At 39.9% G+C, this 25,633-nt stretch overlaps 1 protein-coding gene across 10 annotated transcripts in view; it reads right to left on the minus strand.

The window, feature by feature from the left end:
• The window catches only part of otofa (otoferlin a), an 85,463-nt gene that overhangs the window by 25,206 nt on the left and 34,624 nt on the right, over positions 1–25,633 (minus strand). For all 10 annotated transcript variants that reach the window (XM_079641872.1, XM_079641879.1, XM_079641873.1 and 7 more), the window contains exons 4-15: positions 23,273–23,372; positions 20,497–20,696; positions 11,248–11,324; positions 10,176–10,302; positions 9,670–9,724; positions 8,860–8,991; positions 6,539–6,601; positions 5,954–6,038; positions 5,665–5,824; positions 5,102–5,288; positions 4,135–4,321; positions 1,457–1,680 (exon numbers count right to left, since the gene is read on the minus strand). In XM_079641872.1, coding sequence (XP_079497998.1) covers positions 1,457–1,680; positions 4,135–4,321; positions 5,102–5,288; positions 5,665–5,824; positions 5,954–6,038; positions 6,539–6,601; positions 8,860–8,991; positions 9,670–9,724; positions 10,176–10,302; positions 11,248–11,324; positions 20,497–20,696; positions 23,273–23,372 — 1,597 coding nt within the window. The remainder of the gene's footprint in view (positions 1–1,456; positions 1,681–4,134; positions 4,322–5,101; positions 5,289–5,664; positions 5,825–5,953; positions 6,039–6,538; positions 6,602–8,859; positions 8,992–9,669; positions 9,725–10,175; positions 10,303–11,247; positions 11,325–20,496; positions 20,697–23,272; positions 23,373–25,633) is intronic.

A 25,633-nucleotide genomic window follows, 5' to 3' on the forward strand; every position in this document is an offset into this window, starting at 1 on the left:
AAAAGACTAAACACAACTTACACAACAAAAATGGTAGCCATAGTAGCAAGTATTTGTCCTTGAATGCCAAAATATGCTGTGTCCTTAGTTTACAATGACTTAACAAGACTGCTGTTTTCACTATGTAACTATTATTTTACCTTGTTGGCAGCACATCTGCAGTTTCAGGGTTGTGTAAATGTATTTTTATTTATTTGTGTTAGTGCTATTTATTTACGTTGCACCTTGATCCCAGAGAAACGCTCTCAATCTACAGGTAAGAGATAATACTTGTTTTCTGTCTCACCTCCAAAGCCAGCTAATTGCTTTGTTTCATAGTTTTTTACATCCAATAATGAACTCACTATCTATTTCTTTGTGTTATAGATAACAAGTAATGAACACAACCAATCTCAAGTTTAATATTTAGAGGGTAGCTACATTTCAGAAGTGCATCACCTCAGGATAAACCCCTTGAGCTGTGTCATTGTTTTAAAGCGGTTCCAATTTAAAGCATTTCTTCGATTAAATTATTAATCTGTCTCTCCTGGTAAAAGCAAAGTGCTCGACAACTGGCACAGACTCATACTGGCATCAACGACTGAGGCTCCTAGGGGACACATTAACAAAACCAACAGCCAAGGGGTCGAATTGCTGGCAAACATGCCCTGGAGCAAGGCATCTAATGTTTCTGATTTCCCTGAAGAGCAGTGAACTGCACATGTGCCAATTGGATGGTATATTGTAGCATCACACAGTTGGTTGGGGTTAACGGGATGTCATACAGCCTTTTTTATTTTTTTCATTGATCAGCGCCAAGGGTAACAGCTTATTATTTGACTCTCTTGTCGGATAATTCGATTTTCATTGAATGCATGGAATTTCTATAGTATAAGAAATGATTGGTTAATTTACATAAAATAATATCCTCTCACGCAGGGGTGTCCAAACTACGGCCCGGGGGGCAAATGCGGCCCGCGGACCATTTTGAATCGGCCCTCATCTAATTCAAAAAGTAGAATGGAGAATGGCCCACAAATGAAACGTGTGCTTGTCTTTTATTGTACTTCTTAAATATAGATGAAAACCTATATTACACAGTAGTATTCATGTGTTAACGAGCCCACTTTTCAAATAAATTCAGTCAATTAAAGCTGAAAACAAATTCAGTAACAATAATACTTATTTATTTACATAACAAGCTTGAAATATATTATTATTATATATTTTTTTAAAACAAGCTTGAAATAAACCCTTCCTATTTCCTCTTACTATAAGCAATCTAAGGCCCCACAAAATAAATGAATCCCTATGGAGATTGGGATGTAGGCCGTAGTTTAAAAAAAAAAGCATATTCAAGTATTGAGGGCCCAGCCGGTCGTATATTTTTCTGTATGTGGCCCTCGGTGAACAAAGTTTGGATGGTTACATCAAAGAGACTATCCAACACCCACTCAGCTGTGCCAGATCTTCTCACCTCTGAGATGTTGGACACGCCCTCCACCTGCACCTCGGTGGAGCTCATGAGCTCAGGAGAAGTGGTGTCTAGGATCTCGACGGCCATGGAGATCAGGAGACGAGCTCTGAAGGACACGCCTTCTCCCAGACCCTCATTCAGGTCCTGGTGCTCGTCCATCAGGGTGTACTGACGCGTCGACCCGTACATGTTGACCCAGGCCGGACCCATGGTGGGCAGGAACCCTGAAGAAGAGAAAGGGAAAAGAAAATATCTTTATGAGGACCCTTTGACAATTTTATTTAAGGGTTTTTAAGTATCAACATCCAGAGCATCAAACACTAGATGTTCACTCCTCTAGAAACAAAGAATTACTATCAAGCCTATGACCCTTATAGAGTGCCACAGTGACGCGTCCTAAAACCCGGAAGTAAATTTCTTCCGGTTCCTTCGACAAAAAAGCAATGCAATTTCTCCATAGGATTTTGGAAAATAGCTCGAAATAAGGTCTATGGTTGACACATATTTAAGAGACGGATCACGTTTTGTTCAGTCGGATAATCTCCACATCTCTACCCTACTTTTATAATTTTCTAATCATAAATCTAATCGATAGATTTATGATCGATAGACATGTGGCACCAGAGGTTGCGCTAGACTTTGTCACTGCCCGTCATTTTGACGGACAGGATCGTACAATTTCCGTCAAAATTCAGCGTGAACTGTCAACCGGGGGGGAGAGCACGGTCGTGAACTGTCAACGGGGGTGTGGGGGGGGGGGGGGGGGGGGGGGGGTGAGCACAGTCCTGAACTGTCAACGGGGGGCGGGGCGCACGCACGTGAACTGTTAGCGCCGTGTTATGCATGCCCACTGCACCTCGCGGGAGTGCGCACAGCGTAAAGCCAAAACTCACAGACATTTCAATGATTTGTAGGGCAAAGTTGGGTTTGGAAACGGTATCATTTCCTTTTTGGCAGGCATGCTTAACCATACTTGCCAAACTTGAGACCTCAGAAATCGGGACCATTTCAAAACCGGGGGGGGGAGGGATCGCCGGAGCTGTTAGATTAACATTAACATGTTTATTGTAGTTCCAAGTGCACTGCCTTGCGGCATGTAGCACCATCCTTGATGGAGCATATGTGTGGGCTAGACCTGTATTTTACAGGAAATGAGTGAGCAGAGGGTAGAGTTGTCGATTCTTGTTCAGTTTTTCTGTGACTATCTGCCTCACCCTCTCAGACTTTCAGTTGCGCGTGCTACTAAAGAGACGCGCTACCATGGAAACCAAAAAATTGTGTAGCTGTATTAAAGTCAGAATGGAAACAGTCGTGAGAAATCTGATTTTGTCAGAAATGCGGGAGAAATATGACCCCGGGAGGAAACCGGGAGAGGGCAGTGAAATTGGGAGACTCCCGCGAAAATCGGGAGGGTTGGCAAGTATGTGCTTAACACCGGAGCCTCGCTGCGGGGAAACTTTGGCGCTGTTCCGAGTTTGTTCTAATCCGTCAAAATTACGGACTGCTTTCAGATTTTTCTGTCATTGTTAAAAAAAATCCGTCATAGACGGAAAATATTCGGTTAACGCGACCTCTGTGTGGCACTCTATTGGGCTTTATTATTAGTCAAAATCATTTTTTAAAACTTTTTCACCAGAGCCACTTCTTTCATAGATAATTTTCATGAAGCCAGAGTTTAAAAGCAGATTTTAATTAATCACTTTTGGCTTGATTTAAGTACTGTTTTAAGCTAAGTGTGCTGTTGTGGATATAACAGTGTGGATATTTAATATTTTGTTTACATTATAAGTTCATTATGTTTGAGTTTATGCAAGGTTTTACTCTTGGTTGTCTGATCAGTCAAGATAGAAGTAACTGGTCATGCCCACCAATCTTTCCTCCATCTAGCAGTGTGACAGCATCGCTGGTGTGTGGGGATTTAATATATGCTAATGTATGTATTGATTGCAAGTCATTTTTAATGTCTTCCACTAAATTCATACAGCCATTAGCAACAGGTCAGGTGGGTCATGTGGTTCGGATCACAAAACACAGCTAATTACCACATACAGTAAAATATAACTAGTTAAGATTGACTAATTAATGTACCTGAAAGCTAATCAACTCTATCTCTCAGACTTAATATCACTAAGAAAAGACTAGCAGTCTTTTCTCTTCTCCAAGCTAAACACACAATAGCTGTCTTTAGGAAAACCCCAGAAAACCCCTCGATCAATACCTGGTTCAAAAATCTCTCTCATTGTTTAGCCTTAGAAAAATTGACATTTGCCATAAAGGGAAACCCTGAAGTGTTCCATCAAATATGGGGGGAATTATTGGAGTTTTTGGAAATAAATGTGCCTCCTAATTGACCTTGTCCTCTATAATAGTTGGATGTGATATGGCTACTTGTCTACCGGCCTTGTAACTTGCAATGTTTAAATTACAATATTTACCACATGTCCACTTACGCGTATGTATATATATATATATATATATATATATATATGTGTATATATGTCTTTCTTTTTATTTTTTTCATTTCTTTCTCGTATTTTCTTGTATTATTATGTTTTTGATTTTCCTTTATGGGATATATAATTGTGCAATGTCTTATGCTGAAAAAACGAAATAGGCCTACCAATACAAATATTTGTCAAAAAAAACTCTAACAAGACGGACTGTGTGTGTTGACCTACCTTTGTCCCCTTCATTTGATATCTTACGTAGGTCAACAAAGTGGGTTCCTATGGCAACGTCGTTGACCTTATCCGAGTCTCGTATCTGGACCTTCAAGCGTTTGCAGAGCGGGGGGAACAGCTCGGTGAAGACCACCTGCTCGTTCCAGATGGGCTCATAACTGCTCTTCTGGACCGAAGTCTTCCCCTGGAGACACATGAAGGAGAAACTCTTAGGAACAAGAACTAAATACTGAACTGAGCTATCCTACTTCATAGACTTTCAGAAAGTAGTAAATGTAAATAGCTCGTTTCTTTAAGCTCGTCCCAAAACAATGCTCTGCCCTTATGGAAATTGAAAGAATGTCTAATTGCCGTAAGTGTTTCCTGGGCTTATACTGGTTGCAAAGACAGAACATTAAAATGTGAGGCATTCGGGATGAGTTTCAGTCCTCGCTTTGTGTGAAAATGCTTTTTGGAGCTTACCAAAAGTTAATATAAGGCTTCCGCAGCCTCAGTAAGGTAAATGAATTAGATATTTGTCAAAGCTCCAGTTCATTTAGTATAAAATGTCATCTTTGTGTAACTGAACTTGTTCCATTTATCAGAAATTAAATCCTGTCGAAACAATGAGGAAAAGAGACTCTAAAACTGCAAAGAATAATTGAATAAAATAAAATAAAAGTAGTAAAACATATGGGTACCTAATGTTAATTTAAACAGAAATAATATATAATAGTTTTGTGCAGTGAAATTAAACTATGATATGTTTTCATTATGCTTCTCTCTTATAATGATATGTATATAGAAAGAGATTCTTAAAACTATTTGATTACTTTAAAGCTTTACCGTTCAGGAAATCCATCATACAAATGCATGCATTAACAAAACCACAAGTATTGTAAGGAAGCTATATATTGATCCCTCTGGGAGTGCTAACATAACTAGAAAAGTAGCATAGAGGACTGCAGGATGTGGTGGCAGTTACTTTCTGCCCAGCAAACTGCACTTGAACGTAGGGGTCCACCAGGTCTCTGTTCTCTCCTATGAAGGCCTTCTTCACGTTAGCCATGATGTTAGTGTTCATCTTGGGAAGCCCCTCAGCGCGGTAGATCTTCACATAAAACCTCGCCCACTGCCTCTCTGCTGGGATGCCCTCAGGGAGCAGGAGGTTCCTGCAGACAAACAGCAGCACAACAACTCATTCAGACAGATGGTGGAGTTATAGATTACACTTCAGAAAAGTAAAGCTTGTGGAAAAAGCTTTTAGAAGATTCTTGGTGATGGTTCAAAACGTTTTTTGAGAATGACCAGTGATATTAACACCGTTTTGGTAAATGTCAAAGTGATACAATTTTCAATATTGAGTATCTTCTCATAATCTCAGATATAGTTTAATAGAAATCTCTATTATTTAAATGTTAAAATGTCTTTTAAAGGGGGAACATGTACATCAACTGTAAAATTTGTTATAGCACTTTACATCAGTAAAATGGAAATGTTTAATATTATTTTAATTAAATCTGAAACACATCCGTCACAGCTCATTACCCCTCTAAGTCGTCTTCATCAGTCTCGTTGGCTTTGTGCGGGGTCTTGATGTTGTCTCCCTTCCCAACCACAGCGATGTCACACTTCACATATCCTTTACACCCGGCTGTTATGTCGTCAGGATCAGACATGATGGCCCATTTGTGGTAAAACTGATGTTCTAGGGTAAATATAAATCAAAAACATATTTAATTAAATCCAGTTTCACTTTGCAGTGAGCTAAAGACAAAATGCATTTTCATTTTCAAATAGACTATGCCTGTATTTTATGATCAGTTATTCATTTTACCAGGCTGAGAGTAAACAGTCCCAACATCCATCTTGAAGTTGCCCACCAAGGTCCCACTCCGAAGAAGATTTTTGGAGTGAATAACCTGCGCAGAAAGATTTGAAGATGAAATATTTAGACGAAGAGTAAACTCTCGAAAGATTCACTATTGCATTGGAAACGCCCATAAATAATTCAGTAGGTTGAGTGTTAGAGAGACAGATGGCCACAGTCTTTATGTGTAACTAAGGGCTGCATAATGTCTTCATAGTTTTACATTAAACATTATCTGTTACTCTCTTAGATCATTAATTAATCACTTTAATGCAATAACCTGCAATATCATTTTATATCCTCAAACTTAACTGCGCATACCAAAGGAGGCTCTTGTCTGTTAGATAAAGTACTAAGGAGGATTTTCCTGAATAAAAGTCAATGTTTTCTCATTGAAATATTAAATGATGCAGCCAAGTGCTCCCAAAAAGAACCTGAAGTGTATTGTAAAATATGTAATGTTCACCAAACATGCACCGAAGAGGAATGATGGGGTGTGAGAGTTTGTTTAGCCGTACTTCAGGGTGTACTCTTGGGGTACGGATTACTTACTGAGATCTTGATGATCTTATCAAACATGACGTCAGGTGGGACGTGGAAGTCAAACACGAAATACTGCAGAGAGCGGTAGAAAGAAAAAAGCGGTGCCCATTAAAATGCATTCCCATATTCCACTAGATAACACTTTTTCAGATTTGCCCTGGGAATAAAATATGGCAGGTAACTTTTAAATCCAGATATCAGTGCAGAGTTCACTTAAAGAGCTGAGGGGATGAAGAGAAACATGGTCATGTCATCTCACAGGAGATCATACTGTAGTCACATCACAGCGCTAATGCCTCAGGCTTTCAGTTCTTAAGCAAAGATGAGTAGCTTAAAGGGGACCTATCATGCAAAATGCACTTTTGTACGTCTTTTATACATGAACATGTGTCCCCGGTGCTCAGGGCAGAAGTGTCAGAAAACACAACCCTCTCTATTTTCCTCCATACCCAAATCTCTTAAAAAGGGGCTGCAACGGATCTGATACAGACTGATCCAGATTTGAACACTTCTATGACGTCACAGAAGTGACCCTACGGCTATTGGGCCAACTCCACCAATCAGGAGGAGACAGCCACGGACATTGCCGTTCGAAAGCGCTGGAGACGCTGTAGTACATATGCCAGGCCTGTAGATGGTGCTGTTCTCACAGAATCAGCCCATGCAAAGACAGTGTTAAATTGAGCGAAATGAGGAAAGGCTAAAATGCATGACCTGTTTGGTATTTTGAAAAATAAAAAGTATAAATGTGCCTTATATAGGTATGGTCCTACACTATATTATTCAAATATAGCATGATAGGTCCACTTTAAAGAAATGTCTGATTCAAAGTTTCATCATTTCTTTCCTGTAGGTGTGTTCAGGTATCAGTGTATTGGTGCTGCTATGCTATACAGTACATCTTTAGTACAGACAGGGCTTTGCAGGGTACACAGACACAGGAAAACTCAGATGTGTCTCATGAGATTGTGTAGTTCCTCTTTGTTTGTCTTCTTTCATGTGAGTGCGTTGACAATAGAGGAAAGAATCACACAGGGCACAGCCAGATTCTTCACAACTGGACATCACTGGCTTTTCTGCAGGCTACATCTCTAACCATCTGCCTCATATCACACACTGATCCCTGCCTGCTTCACACACTGTTTCATCCTTTTTGCTGGATTTCGCAGGTTATTCATAACGCTAAATGTGAGTTCTGTTAGTACAGGATAAAATATGTATTCTAAAAGAAAGACTAAGCAGAGCGACGAGGACATGGCTGATGAAATGGGGTGACATTGTATTTCTCATGATGGTTGCAATATGATCGGTAAACCTTATTTTGAAAGCGTGGGAATTTATCGGAAGCCGCAGCACAGGTTCAGAACAAACAGGAGGTTCTGGACACTTGGAGTGAAAGCATGAACGAGTATTATCTTTGGTTTCCAGTGTGTTTGTCCGCAGGGGATCTTCACACAAACAGAAGGAATCAATAGCAGACACATTTCCTCTCTAAGCTCTGCACGACCCTCGCCACTGCCAACACATATTGGGAGAGATTCTCTGCTGTTCAGGAACACTCAGAGCGGGTAACAACCCTTTAGTTAAGAGCTTAAAGGGTAGTATTTCAAAGTCAATAAATCACTACACCGGGACATCATAGAGAGCACTTACGCTGTGTGAGTGTTTGGTTGAAGGAACAACAACAAAAAGGCACTAACTGATGTCTTCATGTTGAGAAACACCTGCTCTTACAATACCACTGTGATAAGATAAATGCACAGTATTGTTGTTTCAGGTCTTATCCAATATAACTTGGTTTTGGAGCTCATATATTCCCATTAACAAATGCTACTGAAAGCATGCAATATTTCTGGGGTGGCTGAGGTAGCTAATACACATTTCTCCTATTTGTTGGCATTAGTTAAAAGGTACATAACAAACATTGTCATAATATTTCTACAGGACCCAATCATCCACAAGTGTACGTTTTTTACTGTATTAACACTACAATACATTTGAAATACTATAGCAGGATTTTTACCTGCCTATATTTGTATTTAATGGGAGTATTATTGTTTGAATTGAATTTTAACCTGATTCAACAACACATCTCAGTCAGTGTTGGCCAGAATGTGATTTAAGTTAGATTATGCCAACTTAAAAGCATGACTAGAATACCGCATATGATGTAATTGCATTTGACTTGGGAATATGATTGTTTATGATGAAGAAACAAAATGAAGAATAGGATGAACAAATTGTAGCTGACATTCAGAGGTAAAGAAGGAAGTCATTATTAGTTTAAAGTTGTGTTTTTGCAGGAACTTGTATACAGTATGAGGTCTCACATCATTGTAGTAGGGGCAGTTGGTGGACTCCTTCATCGACGTGTACTTCTTCTCGTCTCCGACCTCCACACACACCACAGGGTCCATGTTGAGGCCGATGAGCTGCCGGGCCTCGATCACCGTGATGCTGATCTGAAGGGAGACATAAGCACATGAGATATGAATCAGAGTTATCTCCAACAGTGGCAGTAATACAATCATCATAGATCATGAAACAATACAGAACTAACACTGAGGACAATTTAAGGCAAAAACTAACAAATTGACTTTTCCAAAACTAATGATTCTGATTCCAGACAAGGAGTGCTTTTGCCAGATTAAACTTTATCGTTAGATGGACAAACGAGATCTCAGTTCAAGGCATCTTCATCCAAGTAATATCCCTCTGGTCTAATTAGTCCTTAGATAATGAGTAGAGGGAAACATGAAAAGAAAAGGAAGTCTGCACCCTAGGATTAAAGCAGGCTTTCATTCTGGTGAATTAATGTATCCACAATGTTCTTTAACAAAATGGGCCTTGAATATAGGCCGTGAGTATGGGAGGACAGTTACACAAGTATTGTCTTATTTATTTTCTTTGATGTTGTGGAGATAAATTGCCGTCACACCGTTGTTATTGTTGTGCATACTGTATATGGGAGTGGTGTCTAGTATGTGATTTCCGAAATGATGGATAGTTTTTCTTCAGAGGGAAGCCTAAAGTTTAGCATCTTCTGCATTCACATTGAAGACGTACTTTGGCTTCTTCCTCTTTCAAATCATCCTGCCAGTTGTACATCAAAAAAAAGAAACAAACACACAAACACACACCTGATAATCCACTGGGCGTCCAGAGCTTGGCTCCATCTTGATATCTGGCTTTGACCTTCAGAAACACAACACCATTTTGTTATTACATTCTCCTGTGCTCCAACAGAGGTGGCAAATGATTACAGACTCAATTCCAAGTTTGAATCTGAAATCGTGCATGCTGCCTTTTTTCCATTCTCACATGCTGAATGTGTTTATTCTAAAAGATGTATGCCATCAAAAGGCATAACTTCAAGTTATCCTGCAGCATCAGCAGTTTGAGGTGTACAGTACTGAGTGAAACATTCAGGATGTGTGTGTGTGTGTGTGTGTGTGTGTGTGTGTGTGTGTGTGTGTGTGTGTGTGTGTGTGTGTGTGTGTGTGTGTGTGTGTGTGTGTGTGTGTGTGGGTGTGTGTGTGTGTGTGTGTGTGTTGGAGCGTATTCCCCCATCATGAGTGAGCCACATGTATAAGTATATAAAGGGAAGTGGGACGCCGCATTTCACAAAGGAGAAACAAATAGAGACCTCTTATTGGAGACGTTGGTGGTGACGGCGGTGACGGAGGCCAAAGAGATGGTGTCTGGGTCCACTGTCCCGGCAAGACGCATCGCCTTCCTGTCCAGGTCCTCCATTTCCAGGACCGCCGGCTCCTCTGAACGACAAAATCATAATCAAGACCAGTAACATAAGCAATGGCGACCATCACCAGAGAGAACAGAACATGTGATGTTGGCCACAGCAGTGCCTTCTAATGAGGAGACTGAGGTCATGGCTTCTCTATTTTCTGGGAAAGTTTGGGTGGTTTACTTTACGCAATTAAAAACACTCAAGGTGGTTGGGTATTATTTTCTTTTATATTTCATTTTTAACTAACACCTGTTTCGGATTTGTAAACATACCTGTCTGTACCGACCAGAGGTTGCGCTAGACTTTTTCACTGCCCGTCATTTTGACGGACAGGATCGTAACATTTCCGTAAAAATTACCCGTCGGTCTTCACAGGGGCGGGGAGAGAGAGCATGCTCGTGAACTGTCAACCGTCAAAATGTGACTCAGACTTCGGACTGCTTTCATATTTTTCCGTCATTGTTAAAAAAATCCGTCATGGACTGAAAATATTCGGTTAACGCGACCTCTGGTACTGACGACCCAGGGGAAGGTCAGAGAATTTAAATGAATATCTGTATTTATTTATAATTTGCAAAGACTTGGAAGGAAAGGGGTGATGTATGTATGTGAGCAATAACGTGTAGATTTGAGTGGACTGTAAACTGAGGCGGGTGTGATTTTTATGTAGATCTAGTTATATATTTCTGGAATAAATACAAAAATAAAAATAAACACTCAATGTATATTAATAGGCTTATTCCAGTACTTTTGCTTTAATTGTTAATGTATATTTCACTAGTTTATCTTTGAGTCTGGGTAACACTTTCTCAGGGAGGGTGCGCTCAGACTTCAATAACTTAACGGGCCTATATTTGTTTCCTCTAGCTTACTTGCAACATTTGAAAACAACTGTGGATTAACTAAATCTAAATATTATCTTAAGCTTGGGTTAAATGGGCCTTGTCTTGTGTCCTGAGGGTTGTTATACCTGCTAGTTTCTTGTGATCATCCTTAGAGCTCTTGATCTTGCCGAGCTTCATGGCTGAGAAGACTCCCTTCCCTGCTCTGAGGGAGGAGACAGAGACAGAAGATAGGAGAAAAAAGAGAGAGGGGTCATACTGTATATCATGATGAAGTGAACCTTTTTACTTTTTTTATTTAATGAGATGATTTTTCCATCAGTACACTCAAAAAGAAGAAAAAAAAAATGTATAAACTTTAGTGATAAAACTTTGTACTGAACTTGCCTCAGACTGAAAAGCCCATGAACCTCTGGTGGACTCAATCAAAATGCAACTCAACACCACAACGTTTGTCATGGATGTCTTTCTAACTCGGCTAGACATTTGATTCATGGGGATTTAATCCCTCTTCGCCAACTCTCCAGACCCTCAATCTCAAAACAAAGAGTATCCTGTGTCTCCACATTGATAATATCTGGATCATATGTCACCACATCAACAAAGAGCTGCTGATGTCATCAGCGGGACGACAAACGAGGGGACTTAATAATTAAAAATAAGTGTGACCGTCCAATTTGCTGCGGATATGGATACATGTCAGGGAATTAATGAATAGGAAGGCTCTCCTTTTGTTTCTTCAAGCACAGCCGAGTCTATCAGAGTTGAATTTCTGCTCTGATCTTTCCCTCGTTATTCTAGAGGCAACCTTTAACCTCTTTTCATTGGATAAAGACAATTGACAGGTTCGTGGCTAAGAGCCAAGAGAGATTTAAAAGTAAAAGCCTGGAGGCATGGAAATAAGAATAAAAAGAAAGACTCATCAAAATGAAGATTAAAAAGCTTTTCCAGTCAAATCAAAGCCGGTCACGCCTGAAAATGTGCACTTGGATTCTCATCCTACAATATAATATAATATAAAGTGCAGTTTGACCAGCTGACAGTTAATTAGATAACAGTAAATGAATGAAAAGCTCAATTGTTACTGAAACCCTGAATCAATTAGATAATCAATAAGCCAATCTGCGGAAAATGTAAGCAATTTGTAATTCACATTTAATAGACCACAAAACGAATTAACTAACTGGCAAATGAATGTATTGATAATTAAGTTATTGTGCATTGCAGCCCTGGTTAAATGCAAAATGTGATGTTCCAGTTATCCAGTCAAGCTTGTTGTCCCATCCAATCTATGATAAAACAATAATCTACCAAAACTAAAAGACAAACCTACAATGTGTGAACAATATGTTTTATACATACCACATGAAAGGCTACTGATCTCCACCGAGGTTGATCACAATACAAATCCCTGCAAAAAATCCTCCTGCAGCTTTCTTATATTTGGAACTGTATTTCCATACTGTTCACCTGTCAGGTGCAAATCCTCCAGACCAGCCATGCAAGATAACAGATGCCCAGGAGGGAGGAGGGGAGGGAGAGAGGAAGAGGTGGAGGTACATGGCTGAAAGTACAGAGAGGAAGAGGAAGAGGGGAAGGATGGGGGGGTGGGGCTCTGTGCAACACAACTGTGCTGCTGTGCTTTAACACACAGTAGAGAAAACACTGAAGGTGTTTGGTCAACTATGCAGATGATAGCGGCAGCAACTGACTCTTTGGTCAAATCAGTGAGAGGAATCACGGGTCAAATTAAACAAACGTTTAATAACAAGAGTAAACCTTAGTACCGTAAACCTTTTCTGATTGTAAAGTCATGCGTACACACCTAGTACACCTAACTTTCCTTTCTAACATATTTTTGCCATAATAACAATGTCATGTCACTTTCACCTTTGCTTCACAGAGAGGTCACAGTTACACATCAAGAAAAAATAAACAAAGGTTGTTATAAGAGTAGTTCAGTTATTAAGTCATAGCAGGTAAAGACAGCGACCTGCTGATACTCTGTTGGCAGTAAGAGAGCATCCTCTGCACAAGAACAGCAATGGCCGACCAAAGGAGAGGAGAAATATACATATTGAGGCATCAAACTCCCTATAATCTTTTTCTTTCATTTGCCAAGCCGTGTTGAGAGTGCATACAAGGACAAACAAGGAGATTTACCTTGAAAGTTTTTCACTTGATTTTATTAAGTTACCTGTTAGATGCTTTTATCCAAAGCGCCTTACATACTCAATACTGTGGATAATCCCCACAAGAGCAATGTTGGGGTGAAGTGTCTTGCCCAGGAACACAACGACATGCTGACTGCAGTGGGGTTTGAACCTCTGATCCCCCTGATCCGATCACCAATGCACCAACCCACTGCGCCACACGCCTGTTTATAAACAAGTCATCCCTCGATGCAGAATGAATGACACATGCATTTATCAAATATGTCAGTGATGGGCAAAATCCTGTTCACAAGTGGGGCTTCCAATTAGAGTTAACGGAAATATGCAAATGTTCACTTTACTTTGGTGGTTTGCAGAGGAAACTCTAAAAGAAAATATAGAGGAAAGTTGAAGAGGCTGTTAAAGCCATTATTTTCCTTTCCTTCTTTTTCCTTTGATCTGAAATAATAAACACCATAAATGCATCAGCAACTGCAAATTATAACTGATCATCAAGCAAACACAAACGCTTTGAATGAGGCATGAAGCTATGTGTTGCAGATATAGAGAGAATAAGATAACTGTTGCAAAGCCAGCGTTTACATATTTGAAATAAAACAGAGGTCTCAGGCTACATATGAACATGTTGCACGTGCTGAACATTAACTGAACTGCATGTCTGGGGGTGATTGTGCCATAATCAATAATACATGAGAGCATGAATAAGTTGCTCAATAATTCCCAGGGTTATTCGCCCATACCTAGCTGCTTGATTTCCATCTCCGCCATAAACAGGGTCTCAAACTGTGCAGGAAACATGTTCCCGGCCGTTATGAGCATATCAAAGATGTGCATGTGTCAGGAGCAGAGGGGTGTTCAAAGATGTGGCTCTGAACTTGCCGCCAGCAGAGGGTCAAAGTAAGACATAAGTGTTGTTTTTCTCCAAATTGTAATCGCTTTCATTTTTACTTTCAGTAAAAAACGTCAATGGACAACTCCTGTCTTGAACTTTTTTAGTTTAAGCTTGCAGTATATCTGTGCTCCTGCCCACACTGTGAGGGCAGAGTACTTTCTTTGAATTATATCATTATATATCAATATTGTCAAAATGTGGAATCCCTTTGTAAAATGTGGTGGATGATAAAAAAAAAAAAATGAACCACCAGTGATCAATAATTCATTGACATATACTGTCTGTTCTGCTCGGGGGGGGCTCTGCTGAAAGGAGCTCCTACACACCTGTCCCCCCCCCCACACACACACACACACACACACACACACACACACACACACACACACACACACACACACACACACAGTGGGTGCACACATATCAGAGCTTCTAGCATCCTCTGGACTGCAGCCAGACAACGATTCGTTCTACCCGATAACACAGCAGGGGGTTGAAAACTCTCACAAAACCAGAACTCTCTTTCCTGATAGATTATCGAATGCTCTGCAGTGCTCTTGCTCTAAATACTTTCTCATTCATTCTAGAAATACCTATAAGGATTTACTTGGTGCACTTGATGCCTTGTGCTGCATTAATGTTTTCCAACTTTTAAATGTTTTATGAAATGAGACATCTACTTCTACATGTCAACCACGGATAAAATGGAACATCAATATCATTTTTCTCAAGTGCTGTTGTGTATCTGCTCAGAACGTTAATTGATGCAGCTCTTTTGTATGCCTGTGATCTTGCAAATGTTTGCTCATAACTTTAACGTCATTAGTGTCACAGAGTAAGAAGCTAATGCAAGTTTAATGCCCTTACACCTTGAATAAAAGCGTGCTTAGAGCCTTGACGACCTACATTAACACAAACAAAACATAAAAAAGGGATAAGGGCTGTTTTTTTTATGTGTGCATTAATCTGATAAAACATATACCTCCACCATATTTTACAGTGTGTTTGTGTGGGGGATACACCGTCTGCATAATGCAAACTAAGGAAGAGAAGCAGCATGGTGGAGGAACATGAAGTAGGAGTAGAAGAATGCACATTACAAAACCACTTTTTCTAAGAATAGCCATCACTGTTAAAATGTTAATATTCACTCCAAATAGCGCTCTTGCATTTTTGACTCTGTTATTGCATCAACTGGGATGGAAATACAAAATGATTCAGACTACGTTAAAAGGCTTTCAGAACAAAATGTTCCCTTTTTTCTCGACATCCCGGATGTCTTAGGGACTACAAAGAAATTCTTAAAAGTAATGATCTCTAATGAGAAGAGATCCTTCCTCCTGTCTGGGACAAACACACAGGTCATGAAGAAACTAGGATTGCCCCAGGAGGCATGTCTTCTTTTCGTCATTGTCTGCTCCCACATCAGGGCTTGGAACAGAACAATAACAAGAGGAGCTGACATACCGTCACAAAGGCTTGGAAAAAGAAGCTCCACTGCAAAGTACAGCAGTGCTGAAAAAAACAGAGCAGACCCGAGGCAATACAGCTACACGAGATGAAAGAAGGGATGTCAAAAATTCAAGAGATAGCTGCTTCAATCCAGAATCTGTCTCTGCAGCATGAGAGAAAGCAAGAGAACAGATAACAGTACTTCAGATAATATAAAAAAAAACAGCTTATGGATAATGAAAAATCCCATTATAAGTTGAGTGTATAAATTAAAAAAATGTGAAACTCAATAAGTCTCAAACTGAAACTCTGTAAATATGATCTGCTTTTGCAGTGTGTCAGCAATGTTTCGACTCACTGGTCTGAAGGGTTTTCCTTTGCTGACAAGAGCTTACAGCTTTCGACAAGCTGACGGCTGCCCACAGTGTACAATAAATAAAGATGTCTAAAAAGCACCATATGTGAAGAATAACGTAACGCACAAAATCCACATGTAAAATGAATATACCGATACTGTTAAACACTAGCATGTTTGTGTTTAGCTGACATGTCTGTTGTTATGGATGTTTCTACTGGGAGATAAGAGGCCTGCAACACCTGCATTATTCTGTATGTGAAGCCGGAGCGAGCAGTCTTTGAAGACACAGCAAATTACACTGATGGACAAATGAATCCCAAGCAGAACATTTGAATAAATAATTGAACACTTGTTTCAGTAAATCCTTTCAGCAGAAGCTCCGCCCGGGCAGAATTGTCTCCTTTGAGTGCCAACCTGATGTTATGCAAATTATTCATGCATATTAAAATAATTTGAACAAACACAATGACTCTTTAAAGCAATTTCAGTTTCAGTGAGGCAATGACAAATTCTTTATAAATATGTTCTGCAAGAGAAAGAAGATCCTGTGCTGTAAGCCTGTTGCACCAGTGTCAAAGTAGCATCTAACACTAATGTGCAAACTCATTTCATCTCTTTGTTCATTTTCTTTTCCAGCGTTTGATGTCCACAGATCAAAGGACAATCGGAGCCTTGGATCCATTCTCTTGTTGTCTGGCACATGTGCTCCCATGCATGCACTATTCAGCAGATCTGCTTCACTGGCAGTGACACCCCTCAGAGGTTGATTTATTTATTAGGAATAACAAAACCCCTGCAAAGCCGGCGCATTATGCTGCATGGGCACCGCCATAAATCATTCTGCAGGACCAGAGATGATGAAGAAGCTGCAGAGGGACGTTCAACTTTGGGCTCAATTTCACTCAATTAAGGTGATAGGGAGGAACGAATACGCCATAACAAGCCACCTACGCTCTCATGCAGTCATAATGAACAGATATAATAAAGTGAATTCCCCTCTGAAAACAGAAATAAACCCAAACTCTCCCTTAAGCAGCATACAGTACATGACCTTTATGCTGCAGGCAGGTGATATAATCGAAATAGACAGCAGTAGGCTGAACACCGAGTACCATGTTTGTTCTTGCACTGAATTTGTGAGTGGGAGGAGTTGTGTTTACGTGTCTCTCAAGCGATCTAAATACACAGTTGAACTCTTAAACTCTTAAAGCTTTAAGTTCAAAGTCTCAGATTGACTTATGGCCGCAGATGAAAACTACTTTTGAAGTCTGGAGATGAATAACAGCTAGAAGTGACAAGAAGATGCTAAAGAAAAAGTGACATCGCTGAGAATAATGAGATCTGCATGAAAGCGTCGGTAAAACAATCAAAGAAAAAACCACAAATCAAAAGGACTCACAGAGATTAAAGACCTCCAAGCTAAACTGTTCATGGCAAACTGGTCGTTTGCTTGTGCCACAAACCTGAAACCCATAGAACAGCTGTACAAGAGGGCTATCAAGGTGTTTGACAGAAAGCCACATTCATACCACCACTGTACCATCCTTGAAAAACACAATTTCTTGAGTTTTGACAATTTTAAGTCTTTTAAAAGTATGTGTTTTTTTTATAAAGGGTTACATGGACTGGCCGCCCCTCCCTTAGGGGAATTCATCCACAAAAAACACACTGGACGCTGCACTGGGTCAGAAACCAGAGGAGACTGTGAAGTCCACCGTAGGCGTAGGTGGACCAGTTTCGGTCAAAATGTACGTTCAATTAAGGGCAGCTCATTCTGGAATAGCCTCCCAACTGAGATACGGGATTGTCCCACTTTGAACAGTTTTAAAGGTCAACTTAAAGAATAGTTGAGAAACAAACAGACGTGCTATCACCACTAAATGCACTTTAACACAACTTTTAATTCTGAAAACCTCTAAAGCAGAAATCCACTGAGCAGCTGGTGAATCAGGCTATAACTGGATTCGGATGAGAAGTGACAAGGCTATTAAAATCGTTCCACAGGCCCATCAGTCCGGCCAACACCGGTGTGAGGTAAATGAGAGGTGGATTTGTTGGGATTGCTGGGAGTTAGTTGGCAAATTTCTCAACAACTCTCAAATGCTCTAGAGCAGCCCTTGCCAAGTCTGACTGACAGCTCTGTGGAGCAACTAGATAACAAGTGCCCTTGTCAAGCAGCAAGGACAAAGAGCTGCTTCACCTACAGAACATTAAGGAAATGTGATGAAAGTTGATGTGAGACCTCATGAGCTTGGTGATTGCTTTCATCCCACTTCCATTGAAGTCTTTTACAGTATTTCTCCACAGCAGTACTTTTTGATACAGAAACTAAACACTGGGTATGTTGTATAATACCCGTGGGATGCTCTAAAAGTTAAGGTTATTCAAATGTTCTTATTTTCTTCACACTGCTTCGAGTCTCACATCGGCAGAACATGAACAGTTTTTTGATTCTATGCTGTAAGACAGTGCAACTTCGCCGTTCAGTGTCAACAAACAAAAACAAAAGACATGCGCCCGACAGCATTCAGCCTCGCACATACAGAATTCTTCACAGGCCGATTCGACTTTACTTTATAATGATGGATTTAAGGGTCTGGCAGTGCAGATAGTCTCACTGGAAATCAATACCACCCACAGATAATTTCACATATATTCAGCAAAAACACGAGAAGCAAACACAGAGGGAGACTTAGTCATACTGCAGTGCTGTGGGGCTGGGGGCCTTACAGTTTTTCACCAAACCTTGTACAGGCTTGGATTACTTGTCAAGTATTATTAACTAACTGAAAATGCAATGTATTATAAAATGCTTAAGCAAACCATGCAACTTCAGCTACTAAGTTTTTTTCTTTCTGCAATTTGAACGTTTGCATAGATGTACATGATACACTTTGCATCCACCCAGGGCCAACATAATCCAATAATTATTTTTAAACCCTTAAGTGATGGTGGTAAAAAAAACTCCTTTCATTCCTACAATGTTTTTATTATGACATACCATTTCTGTACACTTAGAAGAGTACTCAACCAGCAGGGACATATGTTGCCTAAAGCACTATCGGACAAACAGTGTACAGTTCTCTTTTATAAAACCTGCCACCCACATTACTCACAATGCAACTCAACCACTGACCCTTCAGTTAAGTGGATGCGTTGTGCTAGAAGCAAAGATACATTTTCATTTTCAAACTTGCAGTTTTCAGTCCCAACCACTGCTGACTCAAGTCTCTCAACTCACTTAAGGCAAAGGATCAGACTTCACGCAGCATCCTTTAGAGCCAAAAAAACACTTTGTACACCTTTTTGTAATCTAGCAATCACAAAGGTAGGAGTTGATCGCAGTCCCTGCAGTCAAACAGGTTGATGTATCCTTGGGCAAAACCGAAATTGCTCTGCCTCTGTAAGAATAGTTGAATGCTGACTTGTATATGTAAAGTGCTACGAGCGGTCGTAAACCTAGAAAAGTGCTATATAAACTTGCTATAAAAATGCAGTCCGTTTACCATTGCATACTGAAACTTCACCGTTTTTACCATTTGTGAAGTTTCCCTTTAATTTGAGAACCCCTAATGTGCCAAATTGAACAACCATATCCGTTAATTAAGAGAAGTGACACTTAAAACAATTGATAAGACACTTCATTTTATCCCTCTTAATTTAAGACGTTGTCATTTGAAAGTTTCCTTTCCTGCGCGTTTAATTCAAACTTTGCACGAACATCAGGCACATTAGTATCAAATACTAGCATGTTTACAGAATACTCTGTGTCAATCTGAATCTCACAATCTGCTGGATGGTTTTTGGTTTTTGGTCAACAGTCTCTGGTGAATATATTTGTTGATGTTTTTCACCATTGTAATTAAGCACAGGACCCTTCAGGCTAGGGCTGTTCAATTAATCATTCATTTTAATCGCAATTACGATTATGGCTTGCAACGATTACGAAAACATTGTAATCGAAATAAAACGATTATTTTTTAAATATTATTATTACTTTTTTTTGTTTTTAGAATTGTTGTTTTTGTTTTGAATTATACTTAACGTTCAGGGTAATCAACTGTTAAAAACATACTGTACATTTTTTTCTCCAATAAATTGATGTTTTCAAAGTAAATGGATAATCGTTTTCAATAATCGTGATATCAATTATTGACCCAAATAATTGAGATTATGATTTTTGCCATAATCGAGCAGCCCTATTTCAGGCTGCACAACAGGTACAGATCACATGTGTGAATGTGTGCCGCAGTATGACTGTTACTGTTAATGATCTCCTAAACTGAAGTACATCATTAAAACAACACATCTTGTTTGCTGGTGAGGCGAGTCAAATCCCTATTCAGAGACCAATCAAACAGCATCTCAAAGCCTGAATCACAGTAGGCAGTCAAGTAATATTTGAGAAAGAGTGTGTGTGTGTGTGTGTGTGTGCGTGTGTGTGTGTGTGCGTGCGTGCGTGCGTGCGTGCGTGCGTGCGTGTGTGTGTGTGTGTGTGACTCACTTCCTGAAGGTTGGTATGGACCCCTGTAAGGTTCGTCCAGGAGGCGTCCCAGACCCGTGGCTTTGACTTGACAGCAAGCTCTCAGTTTCAAAGGCGAACATCCCATCACGGTCGTCAGGAACATCCAGGAACTCCCCATCGCTCCACACTCCCACTGCGCCATCCATCGACTGGTATTTGATCTCTATGGTAACGCTGGTCTGAAAACAGCATGAAAGCAGATGAAAGTCAGCCAACGTTATTAGCAGATAGCTAATAAGCTTTTATTTCCATACAGGTCAGAGTGCAGATTTTAATTTTAAGCATTTGTACGAAAGATTATTTGATCATGAAGCATCAAAACCATTTTTATATCTATAAAATTAGCCACTTTATTCAAATCAAACTCTTGAGCAGATCTCATTATTTCCCCATTCAGCTACATCCAGTGTGCCTCTGTATCCCTCTTCCAAAATACAATCCCAGGTGTTTATGACATGTCCTAACAAGAAACTACAACTGCAAAATTGAAAGAACAATTGATGTCCCTGACACTAATATCATTTGTCAGCGATGTCATTGCTGTTATAAATTATAATCCTTCAGCTGTCAAGATCATTTCAAATTACTTAAATAAGCCCTGTGAACCAGAAGCTTGCGAAATCCTATAGAAATATAACAAATGTTCAACTTTGTTTGAGAAAGTAGAGTGCGGAAATTGTATTGAACCCTGTACAATGCAGTTATACACAAATATAATACCTCACCATCTGTGGTACTGCGACCGGATATTTATAAATCGATCTAAACCTTTAGTGAGAGAGTCAACACCTCCAAGCTAAGCCTCAAATAAACAATAGCAATTTAATTATGTTTAGAAAAGTTCTCAGTCAAGACAACAAAACAGGACTATTAATCATCTGTTTTACTGGGGGGGGGGGGGGGGGGATTCGGACTGAAAGTGAGTGTTAGTTTAATCCCGTCCAGAAACATTTGTGACATCGCAGTTTGTCTTCTCTGTCTCCCAGGGACTCGTGTTTGGAGAATATAATCCTCCTGACGATGACCTCATCTTTAATAAGAAGCGGACAATTTATTCTACTGACAAAGACGGATGAGAATAGAAAATTCTCGGGGCTCTCGTTCCCCCTTTCTCCCTCCATGTCGCTCTCGATTTCCAACATCCTTTGCAAAGCAATCCCTGTGGTCCACGAGGAGTTGGGAGTTGTCACTATGGCAACCACACCAGTGCAGTTGTAGGTACAAGGAGTTATGTCTCAGGGTGTGTCGGATTTAGTTTTCTCCTACAGGGATGTACCGTACTGATAGTCTCTAATATTCTGTGTCTGCTTCGTTGTGTGATTTCACGAGAGGCTACTCGCACATATGTCTGTTTGTGTGTGTAGGTGTGTGTGTAGGTGTGTGTGTGTGTGTGTGTGTGTGTGTGTGTGTGCACCCTGAAGCTCTCCCATGCCGTGTATCACCCTGTCGCCACTTACACAATCCTGTACATGTGGAGCTTTGAAACCACATACAGTCAAATTCCCTCTCACACATGCTATTATGCTGCTCACATTTACACACACACACACACACACACACACACACACACACACACACACACACACACACACACACACACACACACACACACACACACACACACACACACACACACACACACACACACCAGCAAAATGTTCCTAGCCCTCCTCCTCACCACCGCTAATGGGGAGCCTTTAATAAGCTTTAAACTGAGCTGCTCCCAGTTAAGAAGTCTATTTTCAATCAATAGGGAATATAGGAATTAATGTTAATGGAAAATGTCCTGATGTGCTGATATTGCTAGGAGACTGTTGTATTTCATTAAGTTCCTTCTCGATGTGCAGGTCTTAAACGCTGGTGTTTTTATAGGCCAAATGACGGCTGTTAGTTCTCCTATTACAGACCACTGCAGGTGTATTGGAAGATTGATTTCTCCATTAAATTGTGATTGCATTTTGCTGACTGATAAGCTTTCATTTCAACTTACTGCTGCAAGGAATAGAAAGCCATATCATTTGATCTATATAAGCATTTAATTTTACTTTGGTCATCTGTTTTTGGACTCTAGTCATCCCCTTTAATATGAGTAAATAAACCCTGTATTAGCTCTTCCTAGCTATGCAAATAAATATGTAAACCCCAAACCCACCATATTAAATATTCCAGATGTTTTGCGCTTCGTTTTAGACACATTTCTCACATTTCCCTGACATGTTTGGTAATTCTCACTTTAATGTTGTATCTATTTCTTGTCGGTTTAGCATTACTTTGTTAATGGGTTGAGTGGGGTTGAAGAGGCTTCATGTAAATTATGCTGACTCCACATTTTAGATCACCAGTTAACATACCCATACCAGCGGGTAAATCTGCATTAAAGCTGGAGTGCAGCCCATTACATTCAAGGCCTTGCCATAGGACTTCACACTATTCTGATTAAGCCTTTTATTACCAAGGAAAACTCTCAGTATTTTGCAGTATACCAAAGTTTTGGTGCAAAAATGCCTGCAGGTGAGTTTGCTCAATCTAACCAATTCCCAGGAGCGAGAAGTATTCAAGTGTTTTCACATGAATCCTTTCTCTAAACGTGGCACTATTTTTTTTATGTGAAGCATCTACTCTAAAACTTAAGCTTCAATCAAAGTCACAAAATCACTCAGATTGACACATTACAAAAATTCAAGAGGTATCGACCAGATCTTTAAAAAAAAGCTTGTAGATGGCTGATTCTTCAATGTAGGTTAGTTAGTTGTACCTTTATTGACGTGTTGTTATCGTCGATGAGCGTGTCGGTCAGCTCTAGGTGTCCCTCCTCTGCCACCTTCTGAAGAACCATACAGAAAGTCCCCACCAGCCTGCAGGGAAACACCAACGGAGAGTATTAGTGAGATCAATCAAAGCATTACATCAACACAATGTGTCTTTCGTTCCTCCCATCTGTTTACCTCTGTGTAAATCTATAGTCTATTTTAGTCTCTTTTTTGTCATTATCAGTCCCACTTATTTTTACTGCCATATAGTTCTTTTTGTACGTAGGTCCAAACAACTCCTTCTCAAAGAGTGTAAGTGAGAGTCATGAACAGACTGTGGTGGTGGTGATGGATATGTGTTGTTGTGACAGACATTGAGACAGTGCTACTCTGCCTGTGTCAGCAGCCAAATACAGTATGTCGCTCCTCAAAGCAGTTTAAAGGTAGACAAAAAAATCTCTTTCCCCTAACATCTTCCTTTTATGTCCTTATTTTGTACATTATGTTAAAAGTCTGAGAAACGCTGAAGGTAAGCATTTATTTTTGTTTGTTTGGAAGTAACTTCACAAGGTACTTTTAACCTTAAAAGACATTTACTCTTTTTCCCTGTAATGAGACATTTCCTAGGTTTCCTACTGAGAATCTCACTTACTGGTTTGGTTTGGTTTGTTTATCCATTTGGCCGCAAATTGTTCCACTTCTTTGTTCTGCAAATGCTTCAGAAAGCGAATTCTCTAAAGCTCTCAACACATTTCAGCAAGAGGCAGAAATTATCAGCCAACTCTCTTAAGCACTAATCAATGCGACCAAGGACACGTATATAAATGGATAAAGACTCACAGTTCATTCATCTAGCACACTGAATGAAATTGTACTTTCTAAAGTTGACTTTTCATTGCAAGAAAAATAGGTTTTCACCTTTTACCGCAAAGTTAGCTGAAGCCAGCAGTGACATTATCTGAAACTTCTAAAATAATGCATTTTGAATTTCACAGTTTTTCTTTAAATTGGCCTTTTAAGATACATACACAAACATGTTTAGCAATGCAAGATAAAAATAACGATCGACAATTATGGTCACAAATACCCAAGTTATTGTGATATATTATTTATTATAACCAGTTTGTGATAAGTAAATGTGGTTTGTATCAATGTCCAAGTCTTTATTATGATAACAAAAATGACTTAAATGTATTGGATATATAACCAATTAGGGAAACATTATAATTTGGAATAAAACAATTACTTAGTTGAGAATAAGCAGACTTTTGTTTCATGGTTGGAAATTATTCTTTGACTGCAGTATTTAGGATCATTAGTCGAAAGGTTCATTTCGATGCCACCTAAGGAACTTCATAGAACATGACAGTGGAAAAAAACTCAGTAGAGCCCCTATTCAGCCAGCCAATTAGAGCTGGTGAATAATTTAAAAAGTTTCCCCCAAAACAGCTGAGCTATCAGCCACATGCAGCTCAGTCCACTCTGAACCACACACATATAGTAAGTAATGTGTGCTCTAATAGTCACTAGCTCACACAACATGGTTACACATGGAGTGAAAATATACCTGTGTTTTTATTTTTTAATTCCTACGCTAGTCAGGAGAATATATGTGTACGATTAAATGGAGCAACTAGACACACCTGTGCCGGATACGAGTCCGCAGGGAGAAATAGTATCATAAAACAAGGCTATACAATCAATAGCTTACCACTTGGCATGCGCGCACACACCCACACACCCCCACACACCCCCCCACACCCCCCCCCCCCACACACACACACACACACACACACACACCCCCACACACCCCCACACACCCCCACACCCCCCCCCCACACACACACACACACCCCCCCACCCCCCCCCCCCCCCCACACACACACACACACACACACACACAGAGAGAAGAGGACCGCAGGGATGGCAGCTAACGATGTGAGCTTCCTGACTGCACTATAGACATGTCAGTGAATATATCAGAAAAGCAAATCATTCTCATCTACACTTGCCGCAACTCAAATTGATTTCTACTGAAGACAATTTGAATATGTGCTGTTTGGGATACCTGTTCACCAAATCAGAAGCTTCTTCAAATGGTTCAGGAAGAGTTTTCATTTCTGTCTCAGCGTTAGCTCATGATAGCTTGCACCTATCTGACTAAGCATAGGGTCCCTGCAGTGCCACATTTTTATATAGTCTCTTGTGTTCATGATATTCCTAAAAATGTGAGCAACTATCAGCTTTTTTTCCCCAGTAAATGAAATCATTGTAGTGTCGAAATGCACGTCAAATCCTTTCAGATATCACACATTCTCTTATTTATTTATCAATAAATTCATTTTCTTTTCCATTTCCTTTTTCTG

This window comes from Notothenia rossii, assembly GCF_949606895.1.
Source record: "Notothenia rossii genome assembly, chromosome: 8".
Lineage (NCBI taxonomy): Eukaryota > Metazoa > Chordata > Actinopteri > Perciformes > Nototheniidae > Notothenia > Notothenia rossii.